Here is an 18,265-nt window from a genome sequence, read left to right as displayed (position 1 = left end):
CTGAACCTGTGGTCTTGAAGGATAACAGAAATGCACATTTTTAAATTCAATGTTTCCTTTTATGTTATCAGGCTTGTATCCCTCTATTGAAAAACTGTTAATCGTAGATGCCTATGGTTGTAGCAAAGAGATTATATATTAGAAATTAGCAGAATATGTAAACCATAAAAAATAAAATGTAATTGTAATTATAAAAAATTATAAAATTAATTATAAAAAAAGTATTTCAACATATTTCTCTGCATATCCATTGACTTTCATGGGCTAGACGTTGTCCAAAAGAGTATGCTTGTGACTACATTTGACCGCCATAACGTAGCATACATATACATTTTTATTTTTCATTATAGTCAATAGGTGATCTATGCAAAATATTTGTTTTTGACTCCTTTTTGGTAGAAGAAAAAAATATATCTTAACGTTTAACGTATATATTACAAGAATATGCAAACGGATGCAACCATATGCCTATAGGTTTAACACTTGTTTGTACAGTAGAGTCTACATTAAACATATATGCTGAACATAAACATGATGTGAACAGTGCCTCACTGTAATGTCCGTGGCTGCGGGCTGTCAGCTCCGTTCTCCCCCTGACAGCCACCGCCACGAGTCGGCAAGCGCCGGATCCCTTAGGGTGCGCACGCTCATGCCCGCTCTTAAAGGGGCAGCGCGTACCGGACCTCGTTCATGAACCTTGACCCGTGAGTACTCTGGACTATAAGAGGGGTCCAGCTCCCTAGTTCTATGCCTGAGCTTTGTTGTGTATTCCTAGTCTGTCTTGCATATGGCCCCCTAGTGTTTCCTGCTCCCAGTGTTCCTGTATCCTATACTTGTATCCTGATTTAGTGCCGTGCTGTATTCCACGCCTGTCATGATTCTCTACGCCTGAAGTCCACCTGCTGCCAAGTTCCTGCCAAGCCTGCCTTGCTACTGTCCGAGCTGCCACAGGTACTCTACACTCTTTGACCTGCGTCATGTTGGCCAGCTGCCTTACCGCCAAGACAGTACGGCCCAGTGGGTCCACGAACCCAACGTGACACTCACAGAAGCATTTCAGTTATAGACAAGACACTACATGATAAATCATCAGCATTTATATTGTTTGCACACAATTGGGAAACCTCTTTAAGTGTTGGCATGAGTTTACCAAGAAACATTAAAGCATCATTTGTGTGAGATACTGTATATATCAACATGAGTGAGAAAATGTGATAAGAGTGTGTGCGTGACCAATCCTTGGTCTCTATATGCAGACATCTATAAAACTAGAATTGTCATTTGGCTTCTCCAACGAAAGATAAGTTTTAACATTCATCCCTCAGAACAAATTTGTTACACTTTACCAAGTTCTAAACGACATACTATCTTCAGGGCCGGTTTTAGACAAAGTATTGCCTTGGGCAAAGTTAAAAGTGGAGCCCCAAATACTGAATTAGGGCCTGTTCTCATCTGTGTTGGGATTCCGTTGATGGCTTCCGTCAGACCTTTCTGTCAGGGCAACACATGAACGCAAACCAAACGGAAACCATAGCTTTCCGTTTGCATTCTCATTGATTTCAATGGTAATGTTTCCATTGCAAATGGTTTCCGTTTGTCTACGTTACGAGGATGCAGATACAAGTGAATGTGGCTGTCGCTAGCACCAGGGCCTCCTCCTCCATAAATGTTATGGGCTGAGCGTCGCGGGCCCCGTTACAGCTGCAGGCAGGGAGCCCCAAGAGGATAGGTGCCCTGGGCAATTGCCCATTCCCCCCTTACGCTGGCCCTGACTATCTTATACACAGTTATACATAGCTTCAGTACACATACAATACAATAGTATATAGTAACCCCTTTGTGGCTACTATGCATTTGAGAAAAAAAAAACATTGTTCTAGATTTTTAACAACTACCCAGGGTAAAATAGGATTTATGGGTACTGGCGATTCAAGAGTAAAATATTGTGCTATGATAGAAGCATTATGTTCCAACATGTCGGGTCATTATCAATAGTAGTTATGTGCTGTGCTATGTCAGCTATGTTAAAGGGTAACTAAACATTCAACAAACTTCTGACATGTCATGGTGACATGTCAGAAGTTTTGATTGGTGGGGGTCCGAGCAATTGAGACCCCCACCAATCGCTAAAACGAAGCAGCAAAAGTGCTTGTGTGAGTGCTCAGCCGCTTCGTATCTGGCTTTTTCCGGAAAGCCGATGTAGTGGAGTACGGGCTCATAGACTTTCTAATGAGCCCCTACTCTACTACATTGATTTCCGGAAAAAGCCAAACAGAAACAAAGCGGTTAAGCGCTCACACACTCGTTTTAACGATTGGTGTGGGTCTCAGTGCTCGGACTCCCACCAATCAAAACTTCTGGCATGTCACTATGACATGTCAGAAGTTTGTTGAACTTTTAGTTACTCTTTAAGAATTGCAGTTGTATTATACATTTTTATTCGCTAACTGAGTAGATTACTAAAAGACTGATGGTAGAAACTGGCCAACTTTGACTGCAAAATCTTTTTCTGACTCGAAAGCTTGGACTAATATTAAAGCAGAGATATTTATATTAAATATTGTGACAGACCATGTGGAGAGGTTGTGGATGGGGTCTTTATTTCCCCAAGATTTCTGTCTTCTGCTATCTGAAAACAACTAGGGACTAAATTCAGCAGAGAATGTGGTTCTCCCGCTGCAATAGGTTTCATCTAAAACCTGGAAAAGGGCCTGGTTGTTGGAGTGGGGAGAGATAGGTGGGTCCCCACTCCATACACACAGTCCTGGTCTTGGGCTGTCTAGCTATTAATCAGGGATCAGGTGTGATAGCCCTTTAAAAAGGCTGCAGTTCAGTTACACTCTCCCTCAGCCTTGGGATAGGAGCCTGTGAGAGCAAAACCGACTGCATTCATAACAGGTTGTATGTTCTGCATGGTTTATGGTGCCAGGCATTAGGCCTGCACTGTGTGAGTTAGGATACCTGACTGTATAGTTAGTGCCGGACAGGCATAGAGTTCTCTTTTATTTGTTTTCTTTTTTTATTCATGTACAACCTGTAAATAAAACTGGCTGAGGCCAGTAGTACCACATCTTTGCTGTGTGGACTGAAATTTACTGGCGTGTTTGATGCCAAGTGACAGTCTACCCCAGAAGACGACTGTCCCGCTACCTAATTCCCTAACAATATGTAAAGCTTTTTTTCCTAAAACTCATTGAGGGTAGTCATTTACAATTAAAATGAGATGATCAGAATAGTATTTACGTTTTGTTTCCAAAAAGAATCCCCAATGCTTTACCTGGTCAATGGTATGGAATATGTTATAAGCAGCTCCTCTTGCCACTGAGAAAGCTTCAAGGTGAGAAGCGGCCTGACCAACACAATAACTGCTAAGGACAATACTGAATAAAACCTGAAGGGAGAGACATTAAAATAAAAATAGAAACCATTTAATCACATATTACTGTTAAGACATATATATGTTTAATAATTTATGTTATTGACCCAGGCACCCACCTGTGGAAGATTTATGAAGACTGGTGCAAAGGAAAAGTGAACTAGTTGCCCAAGGCAAACAATCAGGTTACGGATTTCATTTTTCAAAGAGAATCTGGAAAATGAAGGGTGAAATTTGATTTGTTTCCTTTGCACCCATTTTTATAAATCTCCCCTTATGACCTTTATAATCTGAAAACAATAATCTCTTTTTTTTTTTTCAATACACAAGAAGGTAGGCCAGTATTCTTGTAGCTAGCATTTTGGGACTTTGGAATGGGTCTCCTAGAGGCGTACATTACAGTATATCACAGTCCTGCTGTTATAGTAATCTTTTTCTTAAATACATTTTGTAAACTCACCACAAGTACATTTCCGATAGTATATCCGTTTTCTCCCAATATTAAGACTGATCCATACCAAAATCCAAGTGCATAAGAGGCATAAATAATAAAGTACATAAAACCAACCGCCAACTGAGAAGTAATGGCCTTTTTTATTCCAATTTTTTTGGCCTCTCCCAAATTATTTGTGTATCTGAAAAAAAAAGAACACATTACTTAAATAACGCATTACTTTTATCAGAAACGTATGTGCACATATGTGACTTCTGTACCTTTGTATTTCTTTCTTCTGTCCTCCAAATGCAACCACAGTCCGTATTGATGAAAGAACCTCTTCGGCTACAGCTCCAGCTTTTGCATAAGCTGACAGCTCCTTACTAGTCAGTGATACCACCATCTAATAAAAATGTGATAAATATTAATTGGGATTAGCATGATCTCAGTCATATTCCCTATTACATAATGTACTGGCAGCATTTACCAATAGCAGAAAAATATAAGAATTGATTTACTATTCCTTATAGTTTACATAACAATACTACAGCTTCTACAGTGGCAGACAGCGTCCCCTAGAAAAAGGAAAGAATGATTACAAAGAGTACAATTCAAGACAGGTCATTTTTAGGATATTATAGGCCTTCGTATTCGGAACGTGTCTGGGATTAGAAAAAGTCCCTCAGTAAAACAGCTCTGCTCTTGTCTATGGGATGTGTCTGTCATCATAGCTCATTCCTAGTCTAAGGTTTATTTATTTTTGGCACATAAATCCAGTCCATGAAGTCGTTTCACACCATTACTGCCTATTATAAAGCTGAGGGTAGTACTTTGTAGCCCATTTTTTAGGAAACTTCATAACAAAATTAAGGGTATAGATACTTTCCTATACATATTTGGAGCGTATATATATATTGGACATGCTCGTGTAAATAAGGCCTTAAGAGTTACATGAGTTGCACATGTATATCCTATATGTAAGGTAATTCTGATTGTTTAGCATTTTAATAAATAAGAGGATTTTCCGTTTAAAATAATTGGCCTGGAGAGCCGTTTTTTGGATATTTTTTCCATTATTATTGTTATCTGTGAATACCAGAGATCGCACTAGGCATTTCATCCATAGGTGAGACCTCTAGTTGAGATTCCGAAACACGACTACTAATGTCTAACAAAAGTATAATGGCCTGTTATGAAAAAGTTAAAGATAGATTCAAAAATATTCTGCTGTTTTAATTGTAACATTTAAAAAAGGTTATATTATAAATTGGATCCCTTAAAAGGGTTACATAGTCACATAGTTACATAGTTACATAGTTCGTACGGTTGGAAAAAGACACATGTCCATCAAGTTCAACCAAGGGATGGGAAAGGGGAAGGGAAACATTTCTACACATAAGAGCTTATATTTTTTTGTTCTAGGAAATTATCTAAGCCTTTTTTAAAGCCATCTCCTGTCCCTGCTGTGACCAGCTCCTGCGGTAGGCTATTCCATAGATTCACAGTTCTCACAGTAAAGAAGGCTTGTCGCCTCTGCAGGTTGAATCTTTTTTTTCTCCAGACGGAGGGAGTGCCCCCTTGTTTTTTGAGGGGATTTTACATGGAACAGGATTTCACCATATTTTTTGTATGTGCCATTCATATATTTATATAAGTTAATCATGTCCCCCCTTAGTCGTCTTTTTTCAAGGCTAAATAGGTTTAGTTCTTTTAATCTTTCCTCATAACTTAGATTCTCCATGCCCCTTATTAGCTTCGTTGCTCTTTTTTGTATTTTTTCCAACTCCAGGGCATCCTTTCTATGAACTGGAGCCCAGAACTGAACTGCATATTCTAGATGAGGCCTCACTAATGCTTTGTAAAGTGGTAATATTATATCCTTGTCCCGCGAGTCCATGTCTCTTTTAATACATGACAATATCTTGCTGGCCTTTGAAACTGCTGATTGACATTGCATGCTGTTATTTACTTTATGATTTACAAGTACACCCAGATCCTTCTCAACAAGTGAATCCGCCAGTGTAGCTCCCCCTAGGACATATGATGCATGCAGGTTGTTCGTACCCAGGTGCATAACTTTACATTTATCTACATTAAACTTCATTTGCCAAGTGGACGCCTTAACACTCAGTTTGTTTAAATCCCCTTGCAATTTACGAACATCTTCCATAGACTGAACATTACTACATAGCTTGGTGTCATCTGCAAAAATAGAAACAGTGCTATTAATCCCATCCTCTATATCATTAATAAATAAGTTGGATAATAGTCGTCCCAGCACTGAACCCTGTGGTACACCACTTATAACCGGGGACCATTCAGAGTAGGAATCATTGACCACAACTTTCTAGATTATGCACTTATTACCACTTATAACCGGGGACCATACAGAGTAGGAATCAGTCACCACAACTCTGTGGGTTATCCGAGCATTGGGCAGTTTTTCATACTGATCAGTATATGATTGTCAAGAGTCCGACACCCGGACCCCACACCGATTAGATGTTTCAGCTGCACAAGGGGTTAGGATGTCATGCAGTGACTGGTTTCAGAAGCAGTTGGCTCCGTACACTGTATAGCAACCGTGCTGCAGTATTGCAACTCTGCTCCTATTAACTTGAATAGGAGCAGAGCTGCAGAACTGCAGCACGGCCGCTATACTGTGACCGAAGCCACCTGCTTCTGTTACGGACATCCAGTGCCTGGAGGCAGCCGGAACAGCTGATCAATGTGGGGTCCGGTTGTTGCACCCCCACCGATCGTAAACTGATGACCTATTCTGTGAATAGGTCATCAGTTTGAAAAACAGCCTCATGCCTTGACAACCCCTTTAATGCACACCAGTGCAAACCCCTTTCATATATTTAACACATCATTATACAGTGCCCACCAAAAGTTCCGGAACACCCTCATAACTTTTGAACGGCTCGAGGTAGAGGGTTGAAATTTGGTTGGATTTAATGGGGTCATAAAATCTACCAGTTAATGGCAAAAAAAACACCCCCACCTCCTTGGGGGTGGTGGGGTAGGCAATTGTAGCAAAATCTTAAATGGCATGGGGGTCAAGTGGGGTCTCATTTGAAAGCTCTTTTCAATACAAAAACGATGCTGCAAACTATTTTGAGATAGGATTTTTTTTTTCGCTGAAAAAAACGTGTAGATTTTACTGGTTGATTTTATGACCCCATTAAATCCCACCAAATTTCAACCCTCTACCTCGAGCTGTTCAAAAGTTATGAGGGTGTTCCGGAACTTTTGGTGGGCACTGTATGTTTGCTTTAGTGTACTGTTATTAACTCAAATAAAATGTAAGGCTTTACCTTGGAACAAATGGCGGTTGAAATTGCTACTAAGGGACTCGTGGCCAATATAACCAGGGCTAGTTGCCAACCTTTAATTAGTCCAATTACTAGTCCTCCTACACAGGTTGTAACGTTCTGCACAAGATGGCCGACTTTATCTCCTATTCCATCATTGATCTTGTTGACATCTCTACAAAAACAATTATTGCAATAAATAATATATAGACTAATACATTTTTTTAAAGAAGACTAGTATAAAACAATGGGTCTCTTACTCTGTAAGACGAGTGTTAAGTTCTCCAGATTTGGTAACATCAAACCAACTCATTTCTTGTGACAAAACTGAATGAAAAAACATTTTCCGCATCCTCCTTGTCTGTCTTGCTGCCGCTAAAACCCAAAAAGAAACTTGGACATAGCCACAGAGTAAAACAGCTGCTCCTATTCCCACGTAGTACAAGGAAAACCTGGTGACACAAGTAATATTATAATAGATACAATTATAACAAAATATGGCTAAAAAAGATATTTGTCATAGAAAATACTTACACGGTCATCTGTTCAGGTAGCGGTTTGAACTTTTCACATTCAGCTGTGGAAGAAAAAAAATCTGTATTGTATTGTATAGTATTGTATTGTAATTCAGTATAGGTTAAAAGGTTTTTCTAGCCGGAGATAGGTGATAAATGTTAGCTCATTGAGGGTCCAACTGCTCTCACCTGTGTTCATACCATTCATAGAGTTGTATGGAGCGGGACCACTGCTCCGTACAACTCCATAAATCTTGCAATCCTTTCAGGATGCACAGGGGAATTATCACTAAATTGAAGGGGAAGATAAATTTAAAGTCAAGGTTTCCTTATTGAGCCATCCTTCAAGTGCTATGATGAATCACTGTGTTTTTTTTACTTCTATAACAAGTTAATTACTTCTGTTCACAGACAATGATTGGATACCTTGTTATTCTATGTGTCTGGACAAAAAGGGTCATAGGCACCTTACCACCCATAAATTAAGGTCTATTTTTTGTTTAACTTTATTTTACTTTATTTCAAAACTATTTATTACTTTTTCCAGCGCTCTTTATTTTTCTTTATTCAAAACCATCAGTAAGGAACTGGGTAGGAATTTTAACTGTTTTTATACAGTGTCGGCAGGATTGTGGGGTCCCTCTATTTTTCTTTTACAGAGCTCCAAATTCCCTGCTTCCCTCCAAGCAAATGATACAATTCTGTGGGCCTGCAGCTGCCACTGTACGAGCTTACAGCATATGGGAGTGAATAAAAATTCACAACCTAGAAAAAAAACCATTAAATTCTAAGAAAATATTAACATAATAAATAGAAATAAGTAGTACCAGACACATGTTTAATTTCCTTATTTTGTGGGTTGACTCAGGGTTGGCCAAAGCTTTATTAAACAAAGGTTGGAACAAATGTTGAAATATATTAACTTTTTTCATCACTGCACATATAAATAATAAGATTATTATAAGTACCAGAACCCAAATGCCAGCCGATCGACTAGAGGGCATGTAGATAAAGGCCGGATAGGCCAGGCACAAACCGCCACTAAGGAGGTCATGTACTCTTAACTACACAACACTCTGAACACCGTGAACAAACACAAAGCCTTCTCTTCTCCGTCTTGAATACTGCACAAAAAGATATACATTCCGATATCAGTGAGATGAAAACCATCAGGAAGTAACAAGCATCTGTTGTTTCCCCCACCACAGAACCTTACAAAATGGCACCCTGGTATTAAGAAGTTTGAGTCCCTGCTCAATGGCATTAACATTGCTTGCTCCCTTATAAACTACCTGGGGAATAACGTGTGACCACACCCGCACCAAAAACTATGCAAAACGCTCCAAATCTGATGGAATAAGAGCCATCAACTCCCCGAGGGACTTTTGACACAGGTCATTGCCCCCAACAAAAAACCAACACAAGCCCCAAAGACCACGCCAGTGAATAGCCGCATCCAAAAATCCCAATGACTGACCCCCAGGTCTTATCGAAGCCCTACAGTCGGCCCAGAACTCATATGAGTGACCAAGTATCCAGACCAATGGTTAGTGAAGGAACAAATCATAGCTAGCAGAACATTCTGAGTGCCAGCGACCAATGCACCGAACATCGTCAACTGAAAGGCACAATTCGCTAGCAGTGGTGGCTGCCCTAATCTGGAAGGAATGAGTATCAAACTCAATAGGGTAAAAACTGGCCTGCGCCAAGGAACTCTCAAAAACCATGGATAACTGAAATTGCATTATTGGCTTGCCATCCTCATGGGTCAAAAACGGAATGCCAGACATGCAGAAAAGCAGACACCGCCTCAACCGGTCAAGCCACTCCAGAAATAAGGGCGCAAGGACACCCAACACCCTCTACTAAAAAAGTAAATTTTGGACCGACGAATCCAAAAACGCATGCCGGACCGAGATAACGATACATCCTCATAAAGCAGGCTTCCTGCATGTATATCGCTCAAGGAGACCAGCTCAAAAACCCGCAACGCACCGAAAAGAGCCAAAATAAAAGTGGCCTTATACAATAATGCTTCAAATTCCAGCAAGCAAAGGGCAGGTTAAACAGTCAACAATTTTGTAAATACTGAAAATGACACTGGCCGATGTGATTCTATATAAAGTAATAGACATCTGAGACTGTTCATCCACCCCAACCACACTCCTGTCTGGCACCTCCAATCATTACCTCTACGCTTTACCATGCGCAGATCATATGGAAGGAACCAGGAATGATCTCCAGCAAGGTCCACAGGGAATCCGGGCAAAGTGTCCACCCCAATTCTGCCGCTGGTTTGGAAAACCTGCCATTGGACACGAGAGAGAGAGTCAGCAGCAGCCGCTGTGGATTTAGTGTTTTTGGACTTTGCAAAGGCATTTGACACTGTCCCCCATAGACGCCTAATGGGTAAATTAAGGACTATAGGTTTAGAAAATATAGTTTGTAATTGGATTGAGAATTGGCTCAAGGACCGTATCCAGAGGGTTGTGGTCAATGATTCCTTCTCTGAATGGTCCCCGGTTATAAGTGGTGTACCCCAGGGTTCAGTGCTGGGACCACTATTATTCAACTTATTTATTAATGATATAGAGGAAGGGATTAATAGCACTATTTCTATTTTTGCAGATGACACCAAGCTATGTAATATAGTTCAGACTATGGAAGATGTTCATGAATTACAGGCAGATTTAAACAAACTAAGTGTTTGGGCGTCCACTTGGCAAATGAAGTTTAATGTAGATAAATGTAAAGTTATGCATCTTGGTACCAACAACCTGCATGCATCATATGTCCTAGGGGGCGCTACACTGGCGGATTCACTTGTTGAGAAGGATCTGGGTGTACTTGTAAATCATAAACTCAATAACAGCATGCAGTGTCAATCAGCTGCTTCAAAGGCCAGCAGGATATTGTCGTGTATTAAAAGAGGCATGGACTCGCGGGACAGGGATGTAATAATGCCACTTTACAAAGCATTAGTGAGGCCTCATCTAGAATATGCAGTTCAGTTCTGGGCTCCAGTTCATAGAAAGGATGCCCTGGAGTTGGAAAAAATACAAAGAAGAGCAACGAAGCTAATAAGGGGCATGGAGAATTTAAGTTATGAGGAAAGATTGAAAGAATTAAACCTATTTAGCCTTGAAAAAAGAAGACTAAGGGGGGACATGATTAACTTATATAAATATATTAATGGCACATACAAAAAATATGGTGAAATCCTGTTCCTTGTAAAACCCCCTCAAAAAACAAGGGGGCACTCCCTCCGTCTGGAGAAAAAAAGGTTCAAGCTGCAGAGGCGACAAGGCTTCTTTACAGTGAGAACTGTGAATTTATGGAATAGCCTACCGCAGGAGCTGGTCACAGCAGGGACAGTAGATGGCTTTAAAAAAGGGTTAGATAATTTCCTAGAACAAAAAAATATTAGCTCCTATGTGTAGAAATTTTTCCTTCCCTTTTCCCTTCCCTTGGTTGAACTTGATGGACATGTGTCTTTTTTCAGCCGTACTAACTATGTAACTATGTAACTATAAGTATTGTCCACCCCTGGAGAACAAAGGAGGATAATCACATGTTCAGATGCAGAAGTCAGTTAATTAATGGCATGCACCGCACTTAAAGAGTAACTGTACTTTCATCAAACTTTTGATATATCATAGAGACATATCAAAAGTTTGGATCGGTGGGGGTCCGGGTGCTGAGATTCCCACTGTTGATGAAACCAATGTGCAGAAGTGCTTAGCCAGAGCATCTATTTGAGCCGTCTTCAGCTTCACATGAAATGTTGATCAAGGCCGAAGGTGCAAAGCGCTCAGTTGAGCGCTTCTGCACCTTCGTTTCAGCAATGGTGGGGGTCCCAGCACCCAGACCCCGGATTTATTCTCCATACGATTGTACCACAATTCAACCGCAATAACAATGGGGAACAATTCAAAGAGAGTCAAGTTGGCGCACCAACCCCTAGATCGCCAGGAATCCAGTCAGGGATTAACACACCAAAAAAAACAAATATGGCCCCAAAACAAACAAACCCAGTAGGATGAGTAAAAAGGTTGAAATCAAACGTGATGCCTCAGGACTTCTCCAACATGTACATCCATTATATTTAATTAGAAAAGACTGCCAAACACGCAAGTCATTCTTGACAATTGTAGTGATTCTAACATAGTGACGTAGTAACGTAGTAGCCAAAGATAATCTCCTAGCAAAAACACGGGCATGAACATAAATTTACAAACAAACCCGAAGAGATCAAGCAAGGAATGAACATGGCCAACTGCATATTTTTTGATGCCAAAAACAAATCCAACACTTCGCAAAGTTTAGTCAATTTAGGTAGCAGACGGAAGGCAGATGTAAAGGATCTGTCAGGCGAAACTTCTGTGTATACGCCCATAGGTAATCAGTCTGCACCTGAGTCTATGTCTCTGAGACTGACTCCAGCTTCCACCACTTAGGATGGCAGGCTTAGGAGTGGGAGAGCCTATCGCAGCCTGGCAAGACGGAGCTAGCTCCCGCCCTCTGTCTATTTATACCTGCCTTTCCTGTTCCTCCTTTGCTTGTGATTCTTCTCGTGTGGTTTCCTGGCCCAGCTACAGCTTCTGACTATTTGATCCTGCTCCATACTGACCCTGGCTTTCTGACTACTCTCCTGCTCTGCGTTTGGTACCTTGTGCACTCCTGGTTTGACTCGGCTCGTTCACCACTCTTGTTGCTCACGGTGTTGCCGTGGGCAACTGCCCCATTTCCCTTTGCTTTGTGTTCCCTTGTCTGTTTGTCTCTTGCACTTACTGAGCATAGGGACCGCCGCCCAGTTGTACCCCATCGCCTAGGGCGGGTCGTTGCAAGTAGGCAGGGACAGAGTGGCGGGTAGATTAGGGCTCACTTGTCCGTTTCCCTACCCCCGTCATTACAGCGGATTCCCTGTCCGACTTTGACCTGCTTCACAAACCAAATCTACTGCCCTGTCAAGTGACACATAAGACACAGATGTCAAACTCTTGCTAATGCCATCATTAACCGATGACCCTTTAGGATAGGAAAGGTGGTGAATAAGACAGATCTTTCTAGCTTCTTTTTTAGGAACCACCCCCAGGGGCGAAATCCTTAAAGAGGCTCTGTCACCACATTATAAGTGCCTTATCTTGTACATAATGTGATCGGCACTGTAATGTAGAATACAGCTGTGTTTTTAATTTAGAAAAACTATAATTTTTGACAAAGTTATGACCTATTTTAGCTTTATGCTAATGACTTTCTTAATGCCAAACTGGGCATATTTTTACTTTCGACCAACTGGGCGTTGTGGAGAGAAGTGTATGACGCTGACCAATTACTCACACCTTAACGTTACTGAAGTGTACTGACAGTGAATAGACATCACCACCAGCCAGGACATGATGTCTATTCAGAATCCTGACACTTCGGTAACGTTTGTGTGAGATTTACAGCACAGCAAGCGTAATCTCGTTTTAAATGACAGTTTACAGCGTAAATCTCGCGAGATTACGCTTGCTGTGCTGTAAATCTCACACAAACGTTACCGAAGTGTTAGGATTCTGATTCTGAATAGACATCACGTCCTGGCAGGTAGTGATGTCTATTCACTGTCAGGACACTTCAGTAATGTTAATGTGTGAGTATGTGACTGCACACTATGTGCTGTGTAAATGAATCGGGAGAAGTGTATGACGCTGATTGGTCAGCGTCATACACTTCTCTCCACAACGCCCACTTTCTCAAAAAGTAAAACAGGCCCAGTTGTCCATTAAGAAAGTCATTAGCATAAAGCTAATATAGGTCATAACTCTATCAAAAATGATTGTTTTTCTAAATAAATAACACTGCTGTAATCTACATTACAGCGCCGATCACATTATGTACAAGATAGGGCACTTATAATGTGGTGACAGAGCCTCTTTAAATTCAGGACTCGTAATTCTGGAAAAAGACTAGCATAATTCAAACTCCTTCCTTACCTTATGCTGTGCTGCCTCTGGGTACTCAATCACCAATTTCAAATTATGAAAATAACTGGGATAGGGGCGGAAAATAAACTGAATAGAGAAACCAAAGTAGAAACCCGTCCTAAGTAGGGCAGTTTCCCCCTTCTTGGTGTACAGATCTAGCCAGTGGCGCATCTGTAATGCGTGCACTGGCATCCTCTGACCTACTATTATTCGCAAGGGGAGCATTCATGCTGGAACTTGCAAGTACAAAAGAACTTGCAGTGATATTCATTAAACAATGAGCACTCTCACGACGCAAGACACCCTTCTCCTGATACCTGAATGGAAAAAGCAAAGGGGAGGAGGTGGCAGAATGAAAGGTGCTGCCATAGGTCAGTGGCCTTAGTGTCCCAACCAACATTCACCTCTTGTGCCTACCGCCTCCTAAACTCCTCATCATAACGCCACCAATCGGTACAACCGTGCACCCTGTAGGAACTAAAAATTGTATGTAGATACACATATAACTGCGCTGCATGCACAGGGAATTTGTAACTCAATACACAACTCAACACTGCAAATGCTTGAATCCAGTTATTAAACGTTCTTGCAACCTTGGGTTTCCTTTCAACACCTTTATAAAAATGATGCTCCCTATTAACGGTCACCGAATCTATGGAAATCAAGGACCAGATGTCAACATACTAATTTCTATGGATCTTATCCATAGTGTCTTCAGAAAGGTGAGCACTGAGAAGTGCGATAACACAAAAATATGAATCTCTGAAGGCAGGAAGCGCCAGCATAAACCTGAAATGGGAAGCCTCAACAAAAGATTTCTCACCCATAGCTGTGGCAACTCTCTGGGAAGGAGCTCTCGGAAGGGTTCTCTCGGAAGGTAACAACACCTTCCAACAGAGAACATTCTACAGCTAACAAAGAACTATCAGACCAACGCCCCCCCCCCGGCCTTACCCCAAGCCCGAAAGCAATCAGACTTCCCCAAGTCAGACGACAGCTTTGGAGCCATTGCGGGAGGTGCAGAAACTACTGGTACAGGCACAGTAGGAAGTGCAGAAGATGACTGGTCATGGGAAGCCCACCAGGAACCATGGGTGGTGCCGGCAAGTGACATCTCCTGTGTCTGTGCTGCTGAGGACCGCCAGGACAGGTGCCGCATGATCTCCACCTTTTGCTGTGCCCAATAGATTAATGAGTCTTCTTGCCCCTGCGGAAAGAGCTAGAAGGCCACCTGGTAATGCTGGCATGGGAGCAAAGTGGAGGTAAGGGAGAGAACCGCTTACTCAGCACATAGGTAGGGCCAAGGATTCCTCCAAACACAGGGAACACTAAAGAAACAGGCACAACCAGACACAGCCTCAGATGCCACAGCAGCAAGAGATGCTGGGATAGGCAGAGGGGGAACAGTCTGTCCTTGGTAGCTCACCGCTGCAGATGCAGGGATCCTGGCTGATGTTGATTGGGTGCAGGCAGTCATGGAAGGGGACAGCCGAGCGGGAGGCCTGGATTACCGGGGCCGAACGCTTTTGTGCACCCGGAGAGACGTGGTGAAGACACATCAGCAAGGAAGGAGTGGAGTCAACAAGTCCCTTCCTCTTCAACTTGTAGCCTGATGGCCTGGAGCACCGCTTGCTGATCAGCAGCCATGGAGCTGGTAAGTAGGTGTATCTCTCTGTAGAAACTACTGTGCCTACTGAATGACCCCTTACATATATGGGCCTAAATTCCTCCCTGACGTCCCCCTTGAGTAAAAAGCCAGAGAAGAATTTAGAGGCCTAGGTAATTGCCCCACCTAACACCTAAAAGTAAAAGGCCTGACAACAAAAGATCTTTTTTGCCTATGCACACTTACTGCAGTCCTTGGCCCAGCGGCTATACGCCTGAGGGCCAACAACTTTATACAGCTACCATTGAATTTAGTGGTACCTGTATGAGTCTGTATGCTGTCAGATCCCTGTAATGGTGGCTGCAAGAACCTAGAATGTTATTATTTATGATCAAATGCAAGGATTATGGACCCCCATAGCAGAAAAATGGAGCTCAGATTATCCATAAAGATATATGGAGCTATTTTTGAGTGTAATGTTGTGGGCCCCAATAATGCCCTGGTCTTTCAGGCAGTGCCCAATTACTTGGAAGGAACCATATGGTTTTTACAAAAAAATAGAAAAGCTAAATTAGACTATTTGCTCTAGACAACCATTTGTAATATGCACTATTGTAGCATATTTAGCTAAAACAGAAAACTTTAAGATCTCAAATCTACAGATGGGTTGGGAAATATTGGAGATAAAACTGATTTTATTTTTAATAATCTTAAATTATGTCAGAACATGTCAATAGTTTGGCAATAATAAAAAAGATGATAGCATAAGTCTTACTTGTATTTTGGATTGATGAGTTAAAACATATAATGCTGTCTGTCATGTCACCAAACACAATGAGCATTAGTGGCTCGCAAATACCATTAACAAATGCGCCAAGAAATCCAGTAACTATGTAGAAAATATCCAGCCGATTCGCATATCGAAACTAACAATAAAAGAGGATAAACACTCAATAGTTTACAACTAAAGTTTTCATTTAGACGAGAAGTGCCAGTAGAAAGGCTCTTCTGTGTACATTTCGAATATGGAGAACTTTCTTTATAGATTACTTCTTTGCAGAATAATCAATACTGACAGACCAAAAGCCTGAAGCTGCTGTACTCTTATGCTCACATACCTCTGCTCTGAACCTCATGACTTCTGTGTCATTACCAGGAGAATATGGAGGTAAATAAGGAGCGGAAGCAGCACAACCATCCCACACAGGATACTGATAATGGAGTGCAGATGTCTGTCCAAATGGACAGTCCACATGTAACAGCAGCAATGTGCACATCCACCTAATGACTGAGTGCTGGTGGACATACATGTTCAAAAAACAAGCAACCTTTTGGCTTGCAGAGAAGCCTTTCTCAAGAAAGGCTTCTGTGCAAGCCGAGATGTTGCTTCTTTTTGTGTTCCATGGAGTAATGGTATGTTGACGACTAATAATTTTCTTTTTTTACCAGGAGAATATTGTCATTGTGACTGACGATCATCGAAAAAGTTACAATCATCAAAATTAACCCCATGGGTGTGATAAAATTTTCTCTGTGAATCAGCAGTATGTACTCCACAATAAAATGCCATAAAATGGTACTGCTTTCTACAGCATCTCTATTTGTAATCTAGTTTAGGCAACTTGACTAGCTTAAATGGTTTATATTATGAATTATTTTTTTTTACTAAAAATCATAAAATGCTGTTATTAGGGGTTTTAAAGTAGTTTGCAGTATTTCTAGCATAAACAAAAAAACATTTCTCCTAATTTTTTTGCTATCCAGTAACCTCCTTGGTGCTGCTTCTAATTTGGGCTGCTGGGTAGGGGCTCTGAGCAGAATGAATCTCCTTCCCTCAATTTAGTCCCTTCTTACTTCCCCTGCAGTCTGAAGTATTCTCATCTACACTACTATGCTACTATAGAGTCTCTACTTCTTCCCTGACAAGCAGGAAAGAAAGTTATTTCTATTGTCTGCTCTGTATTGAACAGAGGATCACTATGCAGAGGCTTAGCTTTTGGGAGAGTGACTGAGCATGCATATACGCCAGCACTTAGTTCATTAGGTGGATGTGGTGCACATTGCTATACACTTTGAACACGAGATGGCGCCATACTATGTAAGTAAGTGTCTTAAAGGGGTTTCCCATAATCAATATTTATCACCTATGCACAGGATAGGTGACAAATATCTGATCGGTGGGGGTCTGACCACTGGGACCACCACGATCATGAGAACAGGCTTACCTTGACGTTCCTGGGAGCACCGTAAAAATGAAGCGTTATAAACACATGTCGGCCACCACTCTATTCATTTGTATGGGGCTACCGAAGATGGTGCTCGGCAGCCCCATAGAAATGAATGGATCGATGGTCGAGCATGTGCACTACGGCTATATTCTAATGGGGCTCGGGATCGGTGTGGGTCTCAGTGGTCGAACTCCCACCTATCAGATATTTAATAAATAATCATTATAGGAAAACCCCTATAACTCTTCACTGAATTATTCTTTTAACAGCTTGTAAATGACAAACATTGTTAATTTTTTTTATGATCTATACAATGTATATGATTTTTAATCATGTGAACCCATCACATTGAATCTGCTGCTTTCTCTACAGACAGCTTGTTATAGAGCAGGAGGAGCTGAGCAGATTAATGTATAATTTTGTTGAAAAAGATTTGGTATTACATAGAATTTACTAATAGAAATCCCTGCTTTCTCTGGAATGATTGACAGATAATCTTTGTGAGCGTGATTGTAACAATACCCGTCAATCAGGACCACCCCATGGACATATAAGCTTGTAACTTATTCCAGCATTAATAGTTTTATGAATAGTTTAATGAAAAGGCAACTTTATAAATGTGAAATGTAAAATGTAATATATTTTTCAGGATGCCATAAATAAATATACTTATTTACTTACAATTTCTAATGGCCCAACTGTCTTTGGTTTTTCTGTTTGTTTATTTTCTTTATGTTCCCTAGGAAGAAAATATTGAATGATTTGTTAATGAATCGTGTGAATAGACAGAGAGATATCATTATTTCCACCCCAATATA

General features: G+C 41.1%; 1 protein-coding gene across 3 annotated transcripts in view; it reads right to left on the bottom strand.

Moving 5' to 3' along the window:
* The window catches only part of LOC142651986 (ATP-binding cassette sub-family B member 5-like), a 69,134-nt gene that overhangs the window by 32,785 nt on the left and 18,084 nt on the right, over positions 1-18,265 (bottom strand). For 2 of the 3 annotated variants that reach the window (XM_075827317.1, XM_075827314.1), the window contains exons 3-11: positions 18,129-18,186; positions 15,995-16,145; positions 7,664-7,706; positions 7,390-7,581; positions 7,133-7,304; positions 4,091-4,215; positions 3,837-4,011; positions 3,278-3,391; positions 1-111 (exon numbers count right to left, since the gene is read on the bottom strand). In XM_075827317.1, coding sequence (XP_075683432.1) covers positions 1-111; positions 3,278-3,391; positions 3,837-4,011; positions 4,091-4,215; positions 7,133-7,304; positions 7,390-7,581; positions 7,664-7,706; positions 15,995-16,145; positions 18,129-18,186 — 1,141 coding nt within the window. Of the gene's footprint in view, positions 112-3,277; positions 3,392-3,836; positions 4,012-4,090; positions 4,216-7,132; positions 7,305-7,389; positions 7,582-7,663; positions 7,707-9,834; positions 9,950-15,994; positions 16,146-18,128; positions 18,187-18,265 lie in introns of all 3 variants that reach the window. The other variant, XM_075827315.1, reaches the window with a different exon arrangement.

Source organism: Rhinoderma darwinii, chromosome 5, assembly GCF_050947455.1.
Source record: "Rhinoderma darwinii isolate aRhiDar2 chromosome 5, aRhiDar2.hap1, whole genome shotgun sequence".
Classification (NCBI taxonomy): domain Eukaryota; kingdom Metazoa; phylum Chordata; class Amphibia; order Anura; family Rhinodermatidae; genus Rhinoderma; species Rhinoderma darwinii.
Note: the sequence above shows the minus strand (reverse complement) of the source record. Positions and strands in the feature narration are given on the sequence as shown.